Genomic DNA, 20,935 nt, shown 5'->3' with positions numbered 1-20,935 from the left:
TTAAATTTGTTTTTCTTTATTTTTTTACTGTTATTTGTGATTTCTAATGTTGGATTCAGGATAATTCATTAGGCTTGTCTGTCATGTTTAAAGTTATCTGACAATGTACCATGCCACTTATGTTGTAATGTTTGTGTGGTTATTTAATAAAAAACAAATGTTGTTGTTTTTTTTTACCCCTCCCATTTCCCATCGTTCCTTGGGAGAAAATGGCGTCGATTTGAGCGTGCGCAGTAGCAATCTGTCGCGATGAGGTCGCCGTCAGGATCGGGTAATGACAGCGTGTGTCACACGTGAGTGCGACAGGAGAAACAAAAATGTTGTCCTTTGACGAACTCCTGACAAGTTTGCAAAACTGTACCGTTACCGAGGAGCAACCGTGTGTTAATGGAACCCAAATGCTCGAGAGATTTTTGGATAAACTATCGGAATGCACCAGGTTTGTGTTTTTCTGTAAAGACACTCGTCGTCATCTTGGAGATGGCATTACCTTTAAAAGAATCATTCTTAACTATGATCAGGAGTGATGTTAAAAGGAGCAAGGAACGCAGTTTGGAAGAGGCGGTCCATCTGCTGAGGATGGTCACGCTACAGAGCCTGGAACGTGATCACCGCCAGCTTCTCGTCAGACTTCTTCTCTCGTTGCAGTTGCAGATGGCCCATATCTCCACAGCCTGCAAAAAAGTGGATAAGGTTGGTTCTCGTAACATGCCGTCGGCTTGCTGTTCAAGTCAAGGGCGTAGCTTTGGTCTCAATATTGGTAGGGACGATGTAACAGCATAACCAGCATGTACACTTTGTGCTGGCGACGGGACATTAATAAGACCAAACAGATTGGGTGAACGGGGCTTAGGGCTACATTTTTCAGCAATGTGAACCTAATTAATTGACAGGATAAATAATTAATGCAAAATAGATCTCTATTGACTAATACTAACTTTCACACTGCGAATTTATAACGTTTTTATCTGATCATTTTTCTCAAATCTAGTCTAAATCTAATTTTCTTCATCTTGTTTTGAGTGTTAAAGGTTAACAGCAGTGGCGCCACCAGGGGGTGGCCACGGCCACCCCTATAAATTGGTTGGCCACCCCACTGGCCACCCCGCTTGCCAGCAGTGTTGTTAATCTTACTGAAAAAAAGTAATTAATTATAGTTACAAATTACTTCTCCCAAAAAGTAATTGCGTTACTAACTCAATTACCTGAATGTAAGAGTAATTAGTTACTTGGCAAAGTAATTGGTGATAATTACTTTTTTTAATTTTTTCCTCAAAACAAAAAAACATTGGCCATACTATATGAAGTTTTTTGTGGAGGTTTTTAGTACAATTGGCCCGAGCCCAATTCTTTACCCTAATTTACCCTTTACCCTGAATCAACTGTTAAAAGTTGTTAAAATTGCTCCCATTATTGCATTAGTTCCCTTCTCTCTACTTTCGACATATGAAAGTTTTAAAACTGTTTCATCATTTAAAGATAGATTCAAATCAAGATTTTGCCGATTTAGAAGTATTTTAGATAAAAAGTTACTTAGGTTCGCGAGGAAGGTTCTCTACAACAGAGCTGTCCTAAAAAGCCTACTGCTTTAAGATGGCGACTGTCATTTTGCATCTAGTTATATCTATATACAGTACATGTGATATCTACCATGTCTACCATATCTACCATAACATGCGGGCGTAGTCTGTCGGCTATCGGCTACAACATGTATTATTGGAGCTACCTAGCATCGCGTTTGCTCGGCGTCACAACTTTCTTGCCTCCTCCCCGCTCCTGCTCTGCTCTTTCGTCTCGGTGAGTCCGTCTCCCTCAGACTTTTCGACCAATATAGTAACGCATAGTAACGCATGCCTTTCCGTCCTCAGTAACGGTAACGGCGTTGCCAAGATGAGAAAAGTAATTAATTAGATTACCCACTACTGAAAAAAATAATGCCGTTAGTAACGCCGTTATATTGTAACGCCGTTATTAACAACACTGCTTGCCAGTATATCGTTAGATTGTTGTAGCATCAGTTATGCATTTCATCCCAAATTAATGCCTTAATTTTGTTTTGTTAAATGTAGGGCTGTCAAATTTATCACGTTAACGGGCGGTAATTACATTTTTAAAACTAATCACGTGAAAATATTTATCGGAATTAACGCATTCGCGGTACGACTCATTCACGCATTGCTGCAAACAGCCAACAATGGCGCCGTTTTACTTATATACAGAGATAAGAGGCAGAGTGGAGTAGATACAAGCATTCATTGGGGCCGTGCTTTTAATTGGCAAAAGCTTTGTCATCTCTCCCACAGCAACTATAGACCCTACCCACGTGACGTCACAACTCCGCTCTCCTGACTGGTGCCGCCCACTTGTCCGGCAACACATCGTGTTGACCTGTTACGGCTGCGTACATTCCTCCTATTTACGACGTGTTTTTCTGCTCGTTAACATTAATAATCAAAATGGTGAAGGCGTGTGTGGCGGTCGGTTGCAATAACAGAGAAGATAGACGGAGAGACTTGAAGTTCTACCGGATTCCGAGAGACACGGAGAGGAGAGAGCGAGATGGGCTGCTGCAATTCGACGAGAAAACTGGGCTCCAAACGATTACCACAGATTATGTAGTAGTCATTTTATATCTGGTAAGATGCATTTAATATATATTTAGAGGGTTTTGGGCTGACAACCACAATTAAGATCATTGCTAGGCTAATCGCCGACAACATACACGTATATATGTAGTGAGTGCTATCGCTAAACCATATAAACATTAAAAGCCCTAGCTCCATTGACAAATGACATGAAATACATTAGACTTGACAGTGGATGTTAGCAAGAACAAAAGATTTTGAATTGAAAATTTCGTAACTCACCTTCCGAGCACAAGATTCCTGCCGAATTTTCGTGTACGAGGACCTGTTTCACCCAACCAGCAACGAAGTATTTATAAGCCTCCAAGCTCTTAAAGTTTTTCAAACTTTTGTGAGAATAGGCTGATTTTGTGTGGACAAGATAGTTGTAAATATCAGGGTCAGGCAGAGACGGTGAAGGCAGCCGGTCAAAAATCATCGATTTAGGCATCAAATATGGATCTGGCGACTGTATAGAACGAAGCTTTTCCACATAACGCCTTTTATGCAACACATCCAGTGAGTTTACGGCATCAGAAAGCACCGGGTCTTCCATGAAATGCATTTTAAATTCCTCGATCAATTGAAACCAATGCTAATACAGACACAAAATGACGGACAAGTGAAAATGTTGACTTAACAGTTATGGACTATGCACATTAAATCATTAGTAACATCAAAGATTACACAATACACCAAAGTATATCAGTAGCCGTGTCTTTAAGTCTTTCTGATAGTTTTCCCCTGACCTTTTTACTGCAATAATATAATGAAAACCTGAAATTATGGCTTTTAGTTTTGGCCACCCCAAGATTTTAAGTGGCCCCATCTGGCCACCCCTATGAAAAATTTCTGGAGGCGCAACTGGCTAACAGATTAATTTGTCGGATTCTTCCACTTATTTTAAATTGCGTACAACAGGATAAAAAAAAGTCTTTGATAGCATTATTATGTGAATTAGAATATTTTGAGACGATTCGACTATACATTAATGAGCACCAGAACCCGCTGCGATAAGTGAAAAACCGCAAAGTAGTGCAACCCCCCAAAAAAATATTTTTTTTCTGAAATTTTTTTGTGTGTGTGTGTGTGTGTGTACAATTTATTCAGATTTAGCATTGGAAAGAGGTACATATAAGACATGTTTTTTCACTTTTTTCAAAAAGTATTATTTTGAAAAAATATATACTGCAAGGGTGTAACGGGACATATATTTGTATTGAGCCGTTTTGGTACGTGGTGCTCGGTTCGGAACGGATGCGTACCGAATGAGTTTCTGACTTAATATAACCCTTACTTTTCGAGGCTGTGAGTCGATTGGGTTACAGTTTCTTTGTGTAGATTATATTTATTCTTCTCTACTATAATGAGGACCAACACGGTAGGACAGTATTATGGGGTTATATTGCTGACACTATTCTGAGCGACCAATAATGGAAATTGAGCAAAAATAACCTAGATTTCAAGCACAAAAAAACTATATTGAGCGAGCAGTTAAAGATTTTAAGCGAGCAATCGTAGATTTTGAGCACAGAAAATAATATTGAGCAAAAAAAATCTACTCTGTGCCGCTCAATTCCTCTCTCCTGCTCTCGTTACGTATCTCGACTCCGCTCAATTCCCCCCTCCTGCTCTCGCTCCGTATTTCAACTCGTCTGCTCGCCGGTTTCTTTTTTCTGCGCGCTCGCCGCGCTGAGTTGTAGGGATGGACGGATCGATACCAAAATATCGATATTTCGATCCAGTGTATTAAATTTTAGGTATCGATCCCTAAGCAAAAATATCGATATCTGGAATTAATATATTTTATTTTCTTTGTCAATTTTTGAGTGTATTTTTGTGCACTTTTTGTACTAATTTTCCCTTTCGCATTGTACACGCACGTAATCAGTGCACACACATAAGCAGTGCACCGGCGTGAGCTCCCGCCCCCATTCACGTCCCTATCCTGTGTCCAACGGCATGCTTTTCCTCCGCCCCCTCATGCCTAATTTCTTTCTTAACCTTTTTATTATTTCTTATTCATTTATTATTATTTCTTGTGAAATTATGTTTCATAATTTTATTTTTTCATGAAATGTTTGTCCTTATTTTTTTATGTTACAAACAATTAAATGCTTGATTTCTTATGTTTTGTTGCTACTTATTTTTATTTTGTTAAAGGTCTGTTTCAATTATTTCAAGATCTGTATTTTTTAAATTTATTTTTATATTTTTTTTTTCTTTCAAAATCTGTTTGAAAATTGTGTTAGTAAAATAAAATTCAAAATCGGAAAGTGACTATTGATTATTGGATTTGTTTTTAGTGATCTACCATTTGAGGGCGGTAACATGCTACTATTAATTTGTTATTTAATTAGATCAAAAATATTTAATTTAGGTGGATTAAAATTTGATCAAATACAACGTGTAGCAGGGAAATGTTCTGTGCATATGAATTTAAGGGTCATGGTTAAAGAGTGAGACTGACTAATCAGTTTGTTGTTGATGGATTGGTTTGTGAGTTTGAGGGAAACTGCTTTGCTCGTTATTAAAAGCAGCAGTTTTCCTTTGCAAAGCATATTTGACACAAAGAGACAAAATAGTTTTTCAGTGCTTGATGTAGTTGTACATTAGATATCATCAGAATGGCTGAGAATAGCCTTTATATATAATATACGAACTTCCGGTTTCAATATCGGGTTGGGATCGCAATATTTGGCCTTGGTATTACTTGGTATCGGATCGAATCCAAAATCACTGGTATCGCCCATCTCTAATCTCGACTCCTCTGCTCGAAGTCAACCAATCACAGAGCTGGCGGAAATACTGCCAGCTCTCTGATTGGTTGGCGGAAATACCGCCAGCTCTCTGATTGGCTGGCTTCGTGACACGTTGGTGACGCATGTGCTCAACTCAGCGCGCAGAAAAAAGAAACCGGCGAGCAGACGAGTTGAAATACGGAGCGAGAGCAGGAGGGGGGAATTGAGCGGAGTCGAGATACGTAACGAGAGCTGGAGAGGGGAATTGAGCGGCACAGAGTAGATTTTTTTTGCTCAATATTATTTTCTGTGCTCAAAATCTACGATTGCTCGCTTAAAATCTTTAAGTGCTCGCTCAATATAGTTTTTTGTGCTCGAAATCTAGATTAGTTTTGCTCAATTTCCATTATTGCTCGCTCAGAATAGTGTCAGCAATATAACCCCATACAGTATACCCCAGAAACGTCAACGGCGCGACAGCGTGGCCGCCGCGAGAACGCAGTGCAACGTGGGCGTTAGAGTCAACCAGACAATGCACACCAGTCGCAGTGCGGCAGCGTGTTAGATGCGTCCCAGAAGCGGCTCAACGCGACGCACGCGAAAAGAACGCCAGAGTTTATTATTTGACGCAAGACGCGGCCCTCCTGCATCAATACTACTAGCTAGTATCAGGGCGGAAGTCACTCGTGTATTAATATGGTGGATCCGGTCGATTTTCAAACTAATGTGCAATCGTAACCTACTTTTTGAGTCCATCAGATCTCTTGAGTGGTAGATCGGGTCACAGTTGACTTGTCTTTGTTGATTTACTGCTGTCTTCTCTGCTATAAAAATTCTTATGAACAGTTTTCAAAAGCTTTATTGGTGGATTTTCTCAAGTTAAAGCGCCACACAGGAATTAATAAATTTAATTGTGTGAGCATTGTGTATTATTCTTATTATTTAATTACAGGTGTTTTAGCTCATTTCAATTTATTTAAATGGGCTATTATTTATTTTATTATGTGTTTATATTTTACAAATGGGATGTAGCATTCATTTATATTGTATATTTTGTGTTGTATAACTTCAGTTCCTATGTGAATATTAGTTCCTACTTGTTCTGTTGTGGTAGGAGGGTTTTGTTCGGGGCCGGATGTATGGGGGGGCCAGGGTGGCACGGCCCACCCAGACGTGAGTCGTGCCCACCCAATCAAAATGACGGTGTTCTGTTATGCATAAAAGATTGATGGGTTTTGTGATTGAATACCTGAGTTTCTTTCACGTCTTATTAGCATCACCTAGTGGACACCTTAATTTACTGCATCTCATGCGCACTTCATTTGAATGAAACTGCAACACGGAAGGGACATTTTTCAGTAGAGAATCAGACGACGAAGGCCGCAATCAGTTCGCACCGTCTCTGTGACCACTTTGCCTTGAATTTGAAGTTGCATCGCCAGTATTTATTGTCTAAATGTGTTTAAAAACGTAAATATGTGAACTGTGTGTACTTCAGTGCAAGAAAAGGGAGACGGATTCACTTAGCATGAAACTTGTGATATGCTAGTAATTACCCACGAGTTAGAGGGTCGGGAAAACGGCGTCTCGGGCGCTCTGCTAATTGTTTATTCATATTTTCATATGCACTTTGCTACAGATAGTGCAGTACATATGCGATTTCATATATTGGGCATATTTTGTGTTGAGGTGGTTGCAGCTCAACGTTGCATTCGTAGGAAGAATTGACGGAGAATAAGTTGTCTTTTAGCCAAAACTTGGCTTGTTTAATTTCCACTGACATGCGGATACATCCTCTCTCATTGCTATCTTCACAGGCAATCCCACAATTCCTTATGAGGTAGTTGTAGATGTTTCCGAACTCCACTGCAGACAATTCCTTTGGATTGTTTATCCAGCTATCAGCTGCGACTTTGTATGGGCAGATTTGCAGGCCAATACATGGTAATTTTAAGTAGTATTGCCTCCTCGCGTCTGTCGGCAGTGACTCGTGATAACAATAAGTCATGTTAAAGACGTTTTTATGAAAAAAGACCCAAAACACAGCTGAAAATTATAAATTTCAGACAGCGTTTGTCTACGGCTGTTTACCTGTGCGTTCCCCCATCTCAAAATGGCGACACGTTGCCATGCGAGATGATGTCATCACAACATCATGCCGACTGCGAAGATAAGTAGATAGATGAAGGGAAAAAAAAAAATGCAGCCTCAACGGGACACAAGCCAGTGTCCTACTTGCGCCGGTCCCAAACCCAGAGAAATGCAGAGGGTAAAAAAAAAAAAAAAAGCCTGCATTGTGGGTGCCCCCTCAAGTTTTCTTAGTGCCCACTCTGGTGGTTCAACCTAGATCCGGGCCTGATTTCAGCCATCCAAACTTTGAAAAGCACGAAAAAAACAGAGAGCATGTGGCAATTAAGCAAACTATCGATGTCAAACAGGATCCCACTCGCCCTATGGACATGTGGCGGAATAAAGGTAATGAACAGCGACATGCACTGACAAACGTGTTTTTGCTCGCATTTTACAAAGCTAAACATGCACGTTCAATGAGGTCTTATGAGGAGGACATCCCACTTTTAAAAAGGCTTGGATTTAATGTGGGAGCTGCATAATGCCCTTTATTTTGAATTGGTGCTTTTATGTTTATTTCTTTACATTTCACTTCAAAGTAATGGCAATTTTGTTGTGCCAGTTGATGTTAATCAAGCATTAATTGTTAATATAATTAATTAAAGTTAATTGGCTCTAAGTAAAGCTTGTCATAAATTTATCGCATCAGGCGGGTCGGCTCTCAAGCTCAATGAGGACCAAGTCACATCTCCAGGTCCTCCTCTGAGAACCTGGGCAAAAAAATTATGTGCACCCCTGTTTATATTGTATATTTTACGTTGTATAACTTCAGTTCCTATGTGAATATTAGTTCCTACTTGTTTTGTTGTGGTAGGAGGGTTTTGTTGGTTATTATTAGCAGAGAAGACGGCAGTAAATCAACAAAGACAAGTCACCTGTGCCCTGATCTACAACTCAAGAGATCTGCTGGACTCAAAAAGTAGGTTACGATTGCATATTAGTTTGAAAATCGACCGGCTCCACCATATTATTACACGAGTGACTTTCGCCCTGATCCTAGCTAGTAGTATTGATGCAGGAGGGCCGCATCTCTCGTCAAATAATAAACGCTGCCGTTCTTTTCGCGTGCATCGCATTGAGCCGCTTCAGGGAAGCATCCAACACGCGGCCGTACTGCGACTGGTGTGCATTGGCTGATTGACTCTTTCACTGCGTTCTCGCGGCGGCCACGTTGTCGCGCCATTGACGTTTCTGGACTGTCCTACCGTGTTGGTGCTCATTATAGTGGAGAAGACGGAGTAAATATAATCTACACAAAGAAACTGTTACCTGATCGACTCTCAGCCTCGAAAAGTAAGGGTTATATTACGTTAGAAACTCGTTCGGTACACGTCCGTTCCGAACCGACTACTACGTACTGAAACGGTTCAATACTATTACATGCACCGTTACACCCTTAATTTGAATCTGTTTGAGCGGGGCATGTGCGTTAAATGCGTCAAATATTTGAACGTGATTCATTAAAAAAAAAAATTGCCGCCCGTTAACGCGATAATTTCGACAGCCCTAATTTGAACACAAAGTATATTAACATACACAATAAATACAAACTTGGTAATCATCTCTTAACTACCCAGGAATGCAAAAAATATACAGTTCTGCACATGCGCGTAATATTGAAAAATGGCCGTGAATGCAGTGGTTCCAAAGTAAACACTAGAAGCTTTCAATAAAGAAAGGAATATTTACTCACGTTTAAACATGGACGGACATGTAGAAAAGTTCTCCTCAGATACATCCTGCCATGTTGCCGCACACACACACGCACACACAAGGCAACGCAAGGCAAATTTATTTATATATCACAAAGCCACACAATGCAATTCAAAGTGCTTTACATCACATGAAGATCATAAAAATCACATTAAATCAGTAGAACGTAAAAACAAAGACAATCGAAACAACTCAAATGCACGCCGCTTTCTCACTGTTAACGTCTTCGCAGTGTCTTTAAGCATTTGTTTGTGCCTTATCCATGCTGCACGTGCATGTTTATGATGTAACTTGTTTATTTAGCACCTTTGGATCACATTGAGAGTCCAACTGAATGTAAAAGAGGGCTTATTCACCACCACAAAAAGCCTCGGGAGCAAAATATTATCAGGGTGAAAAATTTGACAGAACACCGGCTGTGAACGCATCTGTGTGTGTAGGGAAGGGAGGGGTCAAGTCATCAGCCAATCAAAATTGCTTTTGGGGGTGATGGACTAGCACATTCAGGAAGTGAAATGGGGTCAATGTAAGTCTGAACATATTGAAACTACTGTAATTCACTTAATAATGGAAGGGTTAATACTATCCTTACAACACGGGAAGACGATCTAAATTACCTAAAGTGCCCTCCATCATTATTGGCACCCCTGAAAAAGATGTTTTTTATCTTCTAATATATATATATTTTTTAATTCAAATAATATGGGACCTTAATGGAAAAAAAGAGAAAAACCCAACCTTCAATACAAGTGCATTCATTCAGTGGGGAAAAAATCCCACATAATGAAAAAAATTATTTGACATCAAATAATGTGTGTCACAATTATTAGCACCCCTGGTGTTAATACTTTGTACAACCCCCTTTTGCCAACAAAACAAGGTCTGGGGACTGAGATGGCCGTGGGAGGAGCTTGATTTTGTGTCTGGTGAACCATTTCTGTGTAAATTTGGCCATATGTTTAGGGTCATTGTCTCACTGAAAGACCCAGTGACGACCCATCTTCAAGTTTCGGGCAGAGGGCAACAGATTTTGATTTCAAATGTCCTGATATTTCAAAGCATTCATGATGCTATGCCCCCTAACAAGGTTCCCAGGGCCTTTGGAAGTGAAACAGCATCACTGACCCACCCCCCTGGGACTGTGTGTATTTTTGTGTGAGACCAAGATTGAGCTCACACAAAAATACACACGATCATATGCTTTGGTCAGATGAGACCAAAATTGAGCATTTTGGCAACAAACACTCTAAGTGGGTCTGGCGTGCTAGAAAGATGTGCATACTGAAAAGCACCTCATACCCACTGTGAAGTATGGGGGTGGGTCAGTGATGCTTTGGGGCTGTTTCGCTTCCAAAAGGCCCTACGAACCTTGTTAGGGTGCATGGCATCATGAATGCTTTGAAATACCAGGACATTTTAAATCAAAATCTGTTGCCCTCTGCCTGAAAGCTGAAGATTGCTCGTCACTTGGTCTTTCAGCAAGACAATGACCCTAAACATATGGCCAAATCTAAACAGGAATGGTTCACCAGACACAAAATCAAGCTGCTCCCATGGCAATCTCAGTCCCCGGACCTTGTTTTGTTGGCAAAAGGGGGTTGTACAAAGTATTAACACCAGGGGTGGTAATAATTGTGACACACATTATTTGATGTCAAATAATTTTTTATGTGGGATTTTTTCCCCCACTGAATGAATGTACTTGTATTGAAGGTTGGATTTTTCTCTTTTTTTTCCATTAAGGTCCCATATTATTTGAATTTAAAATATTAGAAGCGAAAAAACACATTTTTTCCAGGGGTGCCAATAATGATGGAGGGCACTGTATAGAATTGAAGTCATTATAATAATGCCAATAAGGTTGCGTAAAGATGGATGGGGACAATTTGAGCATCCTGAAAAGTTGGTAGTGTTATGTCCCTACCGTCCCTATGCAAACCTACGCCCTTGGTTCAAGTGTCATTTCACGAATGCTACCCGATTCTTTCCAGATGTTGCAGCATCTAGCGAAGTTGGACCATCGGCTGGTGTTTGCAGAGACCCACTTCTGTTTGAGCTCGATAGTTAATGCTGAGCAGGTACGTAAACACAGTCTCATTTCAAAACCTAGCTTACAATTAATGAAGTTGCATTTATGTTGTGCTGAATATTTTTCCCCAGATATTTACTCAAGAAGACCTTCAGAGAGGTTTGTCTTTGTCCCTGTCTTCTTGACTTTTTAGTGGAGATCGACTGATATAGGTTTTTCAGGAACAATACCGATTATTAGTAGTTAGATGCGCGGAAAACACATTTTTGTCACCTAAATTCATTTGCAGTAAAAGTGTAAAAATTGCCCATAGACTTTATAATATATTGACGGGGTGCGTTGCCGATTCAAAGGGGGCCAGCATTGTTGGCGTGGCCGTCAAAGCCGACCGAGTGGAAACACAAAGAGCTTTTTCTGTTGAAAATTCTTGTGAATAAATGCTTAAATCCCTGAATTCTTTGTAGATATTGACGTAAAAAACTTGATTCTTAGTTAAAAAAAAAGTGCAGTTGGCATTAATTCTCGTAAATATTGCGAACTATGATGCTAGTCAGTAAGCAAATGTAGCGGCCGCCATATGAAAACAAAGCGCTTTTTCTGTTGAAAGTTCTTGTGAATAAATGCTAAAATCCCTGAATTCTTTGTAGATATGGACGTAAAACAGTCTTGATTCTTGGTTAAAAGCAAAAAAAAAAAAAAAGACGTGCAGTTAGCATTTATTTTTCATAAATATTGCAAACTATGACGTTAGTAAGCAAATGTAGCGGCCGCCATATGAAAACAAAGAGCTTTTTCCGTTGAAAATTCTTGTGAATAAATGCTTAAATCCCTGAACTCTTTGTAGATATGGATGTAAAACGGTCTCGATTCTTGGTTAAATTAAAAAAAAAAAAAAAACGTGCAGTTAGCATTTGTTTTACGTGAATATTGTGAACTATGATGCTAGTCAGTTCGCAAATGTAGTGACTGCCATAAGAAAAACAGCTTTTTCCGTTGAAAATTCTTATGAATAAATGCTTAAATCCTTGAATTCTTTGTAGATATGGATGTAAAACAGTCTCGATTCTTTGTTAAATAAAAAAAAAAAAACACCAAAAAAACGTGTATTTAGCATTTGTTTTACATAAATATTGTGAACTATGATGCTAGTCATTTGGCAAATGTAGTGACAGCCATATAAAAAAGAGCTTTTTCCGTTGAAAATTCTTGTGAATAAATGCTTAAATCCTTGAATTCTTTGTAGGTATAGATGTAAAACAGTCTTGATTCTTGGTTAAAAAAAAACAAAAAAAAAACGTGCAGTTAGCATTCGTTTTACGTAAATATTATGAACTATGATGCCAGTCAGTTAGCAGATGTAGTGACCGCCATATGAAAGAGAGCTTTTTCTGTTGAAAATTCTTGTGAATAAATGCTTAAACTCCTGAATTCTTTGTAGATATGGACGTAAAACAGTCTCGATTCTTGGTTAAATAAAAAAAAAAAACAAACAAAAAAAACGTGCCTTTAGCATTTATTTTACGTAAATATTGGGAATTATGATGCTAGTCAGTAAGCAAATGTAGCGGCCGCCACATGAAAACAAAGCGCTTTTTCCGTTGAAAGTTCTTGTGAATAAATGCTTAAATCCTTGAATTCTTTGTAGGTATACAGTAGATGTAAAACAGTCTTAATTCTTGGTTAAAAAAAAACAAAAACAAAAACGTGCAGTTAGCATTTGTTTTACGTAAATATTATGAACTATGATGCCAGTCAGTTAGCAGATGTAGTGACCGCCATATGAAAGAGAGCTTTTTCTGTTGAAAATTCTTGTGAATAAATGCTTAAACTCCTGAATTCTTTGTAGATATGGACGTAAAACAGTCTCGATTCTTGGTTAAATAAAAAAAAAACGTGCCGTTAGCATTTATTTTACGTAAATATTGGGAATTATGATGCTAGTCAGTAAGCAAATGTAGCGGCCGCCACATGAAAACAAAGCGCTTTTTCCGTTGAAAGTTCTTGTGAATAAATGCTAAAATCCCTGAATTCTTGGTAGATATGTATGTAAAACAGTTAAGAGACGATCGATCGGGTCCGATCACGTCATTTTCAAAGTATCGGGATCGGCAAAAAAATATCGGCCATCCCTTATATTAATGTATATATATTTTAATTAAATTGTTTTCTATTTGTATTTAATGTTACAGACATAATGTGTTACACTCATCCAGAGTCTTTAGTTTAGGCTTAATGTAGGATTATCAAAAATATCCCAATATCGGCGGCAATAAATTTATTAAAAAATGTGTCATGCTAAAATATTTATCGCTATTAATGTATTCGCTGTACGACCCTCTCACTCATTATCGCACTCAATCTGTTTCGACGCCGTTTTACCTATAGACCCTACTCGCATGACGTCACAGCCACGCCTCCGCGCCATATTGTCCGTCAACTCGTCGTGTTGACGCATTACTGCTACGTAAATTCCTCCTATTATGGCGTGTTTTTCTGCTCGTTAACATTAATAATCAAAATGGTGAAGGCGTGTGTGGCGGAACGCATGCAAATATCCTGGCCATATTATAACTTGATATGTTACAATACATCTATTTTGAACACCGCAAAAACTCAAAATCCTATTAGGACTTACAGTTTAGACTAACTTAAAACTTAACTACACCTTAAAAATAGCTTGACACAAATAGAAATTGAATTGAAACACGTGGGAAAACACCTAACTTTTAAGTGATATGTGTTATCAAGCATAATGGCATTTTTAGGCAAGAATATATTTTTTATAAGATCTAAAAGTTAGGCGGCACGGTGGCTGAGTGGTTAGCACGTCTGCCTCACAGTTCTGAGATCAAGGGTTCAATCCCGGGCTTCGGCCTTCCTGTGTGGAGTTTGCATGTTCTCCCCGTGCCTGCGTGGGTTTCCTCCGGGAACTCCGGTTTCCTCCCACATCCCAAAAAACATGCATGGTAGGCTGATTGAACACTCTAAATTGTCCGTAGGTGTGAGTGTGTGCGTGAATGGTTGTATGTCTCCTTGTGCCCTGCGATTGGCTGGCAACCAGTTCAGGGTGTCCCCTGCCTACTGCCCGTAGTTAGCTGGGATAGGCTCCAGCACCTCCGCGACCCTCGTGAGGAAAAGCGGCATGGAAAATGAATGAATGAATGAATCTAAAAGTTTTTTTTGAGTGAAAGCAGTGAATGTCTTTTTTTATTTATTCTAGTCACATCTGAAATGCAATTGTTGGCTGTTTTCAACAATGTACATCGAAAATAAGGACATTGATTGCCTGAAAATGGTTCAATAATAGATGAAATGTCTTGTTTTCTGATGTACAGTGCCTTGCAAAAGTATTCGGCCCCCTTGAATCTTGCAACCTTTCGCCACATTTTAGGCTTCAAACATGAAGATATGAAATTTAATTTTTTTGTCAAGAATCAACAACAAGTGGGACACAATCGTGAAGTGGAACAACATTTATTGGATCATTTAAACTTTTTTAACAAATAAAAAACTGAAAAGTGGGGCGTGCAATATTATTCGGCCCCTTTACTTTCAGTGCAGCAAACTCACTCCAGAAGTTCAGTGAGGATCTCTGAATGATCCAAAGTTGTCCTAAATGACCGATAATGATAAATAGAATCCACCTGTGTGTAATCAAGTCTCGGTATAAATGCACCTGCTCTGTGATAGTCTCAGGGTTCTGTTTAAAGTGCAGAGAGCATTATGAAAACCAAGGAACACACCAGGCAGGTCCGAGATACTGTTGTGGAGAAGTTTAAAGCCGGATTTGGATACAAAAAGATTTCCCAAGCTTTAAACATCTCAAGGAGCGCTGTGCAAGCCATCATATTGAAATGGAAGGAGCATCAGACCACTGCAAATCTACCAAGACCCGGCCGTCCTTCCAAACTTTCTTCTTAAACAAGGAGAAAACTGATCAGAGATGCAGCCAAGAGGCCCATGATCACTCTGGATGAACTGCAGAGATCTACAGCTGAGGTGGGAGAGTCTGTCCATAGGACAACAATCAGTCGTACACTGCACAAATCTGGCCTTTATGGAAGAGTGGCAAGAAGAAAGCCATTTCTCAAAGATATCCATAAAAAGTCTCGTTTAAAGTTTGCCATAAGCCACCTGGGAGACACACCAAACATGTGGAAGAAGGTGCTCTGGTCAGATGAAACCAAAATTGAACTTTTTGGCCACAATGCAAAACGATATGTTTGGCGTAAAAGCAACACAGCTCATCACCCTGAACACACCATCCGCACTGTCAAACATGGTGGTGGAAGCATCATGGTTTGGGCCTGCTTTTCTTCAGCAGGGACAGGGAAGATGGTTAAAATTGACGGGTAGATGGATGCAGCCAAATACAGGAACATTCTGGAAGAAAACCTGTTGGTATCTGCACAAGACCTGAGACTGGGACGGAGATTTATCTTCCAACAGGATAATGATCCAAAACATAAAGCCAAATCTACAATGGAATGGTTCAAAAATAAACGTATCTAGGTGTTAGAATGGCCAAGTCAAAGTCCAGACCTGAATCCAATCGAGAATCTGTGGAAAGAGCTGAAGACTGCTGTTCACAAAGACTCTCCATCCAACCTCACTGAGCTCGAGTTGTTTTGCAAGGAAGAATGGGCAAGAATGTCAGTCTCTCGATGTGCAAAACTGATAGAAACATACCCCAAGCGACTTGCAGCTGTAATTGGAGCAAAAGGTGGCGCTACAAAGTATTAACGCAAGGGGGCCGAATAATATTGCACGCCCCACTTTTCAGTTTTTTATTTGTTAAAAAAGTTTAAATTATCCAATAAATTTGTTCCACTTCACGATTGTTTCCCACTTGTTGTTGATTCTTGACAAAAAATTAAAATGTTATAGCTTTATGTTTGAAGCCTGAAATGTGGCGAAAGGTTGCAAGGTTCAAGGGGGCCGAATACTTTTGCAAGGCACTGTATATTTATAATTGCTCTTTACCTAAAAAATTAGTTATTTTATCCGATTAATCGATAGAATTTTCAGTCGATTACTCGATTACTAAAATATTCGATAGCTGCAGCCCTAAAACAGTCGCCACCTTAAAGCAGTAGACCTCTTAGGAAAGCTCTGTTGTAGAGAACCTTCCTAGCGAACCTAAGTTACAATTTATCTAAAATGCTCCTAAATTGGCAAAATCTTGACTTAAATCTATCTATAAATGATGAAAAAGTTTTAAAACTTACACATGTCGAAAATAGAAGGGAACTAATGCAATAACAGGAGCAATTTTAACAACTTTAACGGTTGATTCAGAACATTAAATGACTTCCACACATAGCAAAAGTTACTATCTTGTTATCGCAATATCTGCAATACTCCAGTGTGTAGTTATGTTTAGGGTAAAGAATTGGGCTAGGGCCAATTGTCCCCAAAAATCTTTTAAACTTCGCAGTGTGTCCTGTTTTTTTGGGGGGGGTTTTTTGAGGGGGAAAAAAAAAAAGAAGAAAATTATCACCAGTTACTTTGCCAAGTAACTAATTACTTTTACATTCAGGTAACTGAGTTACTAATGCAATTACTTTTTGGAAGAAGTAATTTGTAACTAGAGATGCCGATCGATCGGGACCGATCACGTCATTTTCAAAGTATACGAATCGGCAAAAAAATATCAACCATGCCTTTTTTTAATCTTCATACAGTATATATTTTAATTAAATCGTTTTCTAATTGTATTTAACGTTACAGACATAATATGTTACACTCATCCAGAGTCTTTAGTTTATGCTTAAGGTAGGGTTGTCAAAAATATCCCGATAACGGCGGCAATTAATTTATTAAAAAATGTGTCACGTTAAAATATTTAACGCTATTAATATATGCGCTGCGCGACCCTCTCACTCATTGTCGCGCTCAATCTGTAGTGACGCAGTCTTACCTACATAGAGAGATAAAAGGCAGCGCAAAATGAGTAGAGTGAATTTTGGCAGCCTTTGGAGCATTTCTTCAAATGGCTAAAACCTTGCAATCCCTCTCCCTATGATTAGAAATATCATGGGAAGCAAGGTGGCAATTGATCATTGTCTTAACACCTTAAGTAAGGGGTCCCCATCTGCCGGGCCGCGAACCGGTACCGGTCCGTGGCGCATTTGCTACCGGGCCGCACAGAAATAATAATTTAATAACGATCGCATTCTGGTCTGGCTGAATTAACCCTGTGCCCCTGCTTAACACACCAATATCCCTGTCTACTCTAGATATAATACTACAGGATAGATTCAAATGTCGTGATAGAAATCCATTGATTGGACTGCTAGCAGTACATCTTGTTTGTGTATATAATATATCTATGTGCGCTTGTCCTCGATAATAACATACAGCTAGCCCGCGGGCGCAGCACATTTGTTCCCGGAAATAATTAGCCCCCACACGAGCGAAGATGACTGGAAAACAGACGCCTGTGGAGGGCTCCTGACGAGCCTACAACCTCGAAGACCCATGAACTGCGAAGGAGTGGATTCGTGACCCGTTTGTGAATAAACCGAGTGATTCGAGCATGTCTCACCAACAGGAAAATCAACTTGTAGAGATCGCAAATGACGGCGACCTTAGTAAACGTACATTTGAGACAACAACTCTACCGAGGTTCTGGATTAAAGTAATTCTGGAATATCCTGACATCGCGACAAGAGCATTGAAAACCCTGCTACAATTTCCAACATCATATCTTTGTGAAGCGGGCTTTTTAATTAATGTTTAACGACAAGGCGAAGTCGTTAATGGTGAGCGCGGTGTGAAGCTGTTGTGTGCAGCTTACATGGCAGGATGAATGTGAGGAGAAATTTTCTAAAAGTCCTTCCATGATCAAACGTAAGTTAATATTCCTTTCTTTCAAGAAAGTTTGTAGTGTTTACTTTGCAATCGCTGCATTTGCGCATTTTGCGGCTATGTTTAACGTTCCGCGCATGCGCAGAACCGCATCATTGAAATTTTTGATGGGTTGCAAAATTTGTCAGAACACCGGTCTGTGAAAAAAAGACCTAAATAACACCGGTCCGTGGCGCAAAAAAGGTTGGGGACCCCTGTCTTAAGTTATTTCCCAAAGCAGAGAAGATATATCCATTGGTAGCATGACACAGAGTCATGGTTTTACTTCCCATCATGGTTCCACTTTCCATCATGCATTGGGGCATGGCTGCAGTATCATTCACTGAAAGCTCAACAAATACTCTAGATGGCAATATTTAGTCACAATATACAAAGTCACAAGTCTTTCTATCCATGGATCCCTCTCACAGAAAGAATGTTAATAATGTAAGTGCCATCTTGAGGATTTATTGTCATAATAAACAAATACAGTACTTATGTTGAATGTATATATTTGTCCGAGTTTTTTCATTTTTTTCTTAATGCATTGCCAAAATGTATATGATCGGGAATGATTGGAATTGAATTCGGAGCAAAAAAAAGTAATCGGAATGAGAAATATCGGGATTGGCAGATACTCAAACTAAAACGATCAGGATCGGATCGGGAGCAAAAAAACATGATCGGAACAACCGTATTTGTAACTGTAATTAATTTTTTTAAAGTAAGATTAACAACACTGATCACGTCCCCCTTCTGAAAATTGCATTCCATCATACTGATGTGTTACTTGTACTTTTTCTCGAATTTAAATTGAGGATTATCTTTTAAAGCAGAATATATTTTTTTCAATTCTCGTCTAGATAAATTTATTGAGAAACATAACATAATAAATGAATGCCAGTATGGCTTTAGAATTGGAAGAACAACTTCTATGGCTATGATTGAAGCTATTGAAGAAATCACAAATGCCCTGGATCATAAAAAATATGCAATTGCTATTTTCTGTGATCTTAAAAAGGCATTTGATACAATCAATCACCAAATTCTAATTCATAAACTGGATAAATATGGAATCCGTGGGGTCGCAGGGGATTGGTTAAAAAGTTATTTAAGCGAAAGGGTACAGTATGTCAAAATGGGACAGTATACATCAAAACAACTTGGTATTGCTTGTGGTGTTCCTCAGGGGTCTGTGTTGGGCCCAAAACTGTTCAATCTATACATAAATGATATTTTTGATGCATCTCAATCTCTAAAATTCATTCTTTTTGCAGATGACACCAATGTATTCTGTAGTAGTAATAATTATAATGAGTTGATAAAGGTCGTGAACAAGGAGCTAATTACAATAAAAAAATGGATGGATATAAATAAATTGTCGTTAAATTTGAGTAAAACCAAAGCTATGATGTTTGGTACCGTTAAAACTAATTCTGATTTGCATATAATTATTGATGGTTTCCAAATTGAAAACGTAGATGTGAATACATTTTTAGGTGTCAAAATTGATAGTAAACTGACATGGAAACCCCACATCAGACATATAAAAACAAAAATTTCCAAGAGTCTCTCAATTATAAATAAAGCTAAACAATTTCTTGACGAGAACGCACTCCGCACTTTATACTGCTCCTTGGTTCTTCCATACTTCTCTTATTGTGTTGAAGTCTGGGGAAACACCTATCACAGCACGATAAATCCTTTAGTCACCTTACAGAAACGGGCTGTGCGAATCATCCATAAGGTCGGGTTTCTGGAGCACACACATAATTTGTTTATTTACTCAAAGCTGCTAAAATTTAACGATCTTGTAAAGTATAATACCTCAATAATCCTCTATAAAGCATTCAATAAATTATTACCAATTAAATTGCAAAACCTTTTTACAATGAAAGAGAGAACACATAACTTGAGAGGATATGGAGACTTTAAAATACCAAAATTTCGAACAACTCGTAAAAGTTTTTGTGTGTCTGTGTGTGGAGTAAGACTTTGGAATAATCTGGGAATGCAACACAAGCAATGCCAAACTATCTACAGATTTAAACGGTTATACAAACTTATGGTCTGGTCACAGTTTACTGATATAAGGTCTTAATTACATCAATAAGTTGTCTTGGTATGAGTGCTGGTTGTTTCTTACCATTGTTGGTATAGTTATTGTTGCCATTTATAATTTGATTGCCCTGTGTGTGTGGCCTTTACCATAGTTGGTATGGTTTTACTTTCATTACCATGTTGGTATGAAATTGTTTTTGGTTTGGGTGTTACCTGTGGTAACTTCATGTCAAGGGACAACATTTTTTACAAAAATGAAATTGTACATAATTGTTTGAACTGATTTTTTGGTTGCCTACATTTTTGGAAGGAAGTAGCAAGATTTTTTTTGTTCCTAATTAGATGAGAATAGGGGTGGGATTAAATAAGTTTTCTTCTTCCCACTCCTTTTCAGGCATTTAGTTGATGTCGCTATGTTAGTTTTGCTGCTCTTTTTTGTTATATGTTTATAAGAGCTGTATATGTTTGCCGTCTTGACAAGGAAAATTACGGCCTGAAATAAATGAAATGAAATGAAATATGATACAATTATTTTAGCATCTTATCGAGTTGAACAAGTGGTCAAAATATTGCGTGTTTTTTTTCTTTCTTTTTTTTTTTTTTTTTACCTGTTTAGCCTCTATGTTCCTGGAGGATAATGCTGTGGGTCGCGATGCTTGGCAGGAACTCTGTCCTTCGTTTCTGAACAAATTAGCCAAGTACTTCCCTTTTATACTGCAACAAGAGGACCTGCGAGATGGGCAGTTGTGTTATCTTGCTGTGAAGGTAAGTGCGCTTTAGGAAATGTG

At 38.8% G+C, this 20,935-nt stretch overlaps 1 protein-coding gene across 1 annotated transcript in view; it reads left to right on the top strand.

The window, feature by feature from the left end:
* Nucleotides 1-224: 224 nt before the first annotated feature.
* si:ch211-225b11.4 (thyroid adenoma-associated protein homolog) overlaps nucleotides 225-20,935 on the top strand; it is an 89,933-nt gene continuing 69,222 nt past the window's right edge. Inside the window, exons 1-5 of the mRNA XM_057831137.1 lie at nucleotides 225-439; nucleotides 522-693; nucleotides 11,200-11,286; nucleotides 11,369-11,396; nucleotides 20,764-20,912. Of these exons, the coding sequence (XP_057687120.1) occupies nucleotides 318-439; nucleotides 522-693; nucleotides 11,200-11,286; nucleotides 11,369-11,396; nucleotides 20,764-20,912 (558 nt within the window). The 5' untranslated portion in view covers nucleotides 225-317. The remainder of the gene's footprint in view (nucleotides 440-521; nucleotides 694-11,199; nucleotides 11,287-11,368; nucleotides 11,397-20,763; nucleotides 20,913-20,935) is intronic.

The sequence above is a fragment of the Corythoichthys intestinalis genome, chromosome 3, assembly GCF_030265065.1.
Source record: "Corythoichthys intestinalis isolate RoL2023-P3 chromosome 3, ASM3026506v1, whole genome shotgun sequence".
Taxonomy (NCBI): Eukaryota; Metazoa; Chordata; class Actinopteri; order Syngnathiformes; family Syngnathidae; genus Corythoichthys; species Corythoichthys intestinalis.
This window is presented reverse-complemented; position numbering and strand designations above follow the sequence as displayed.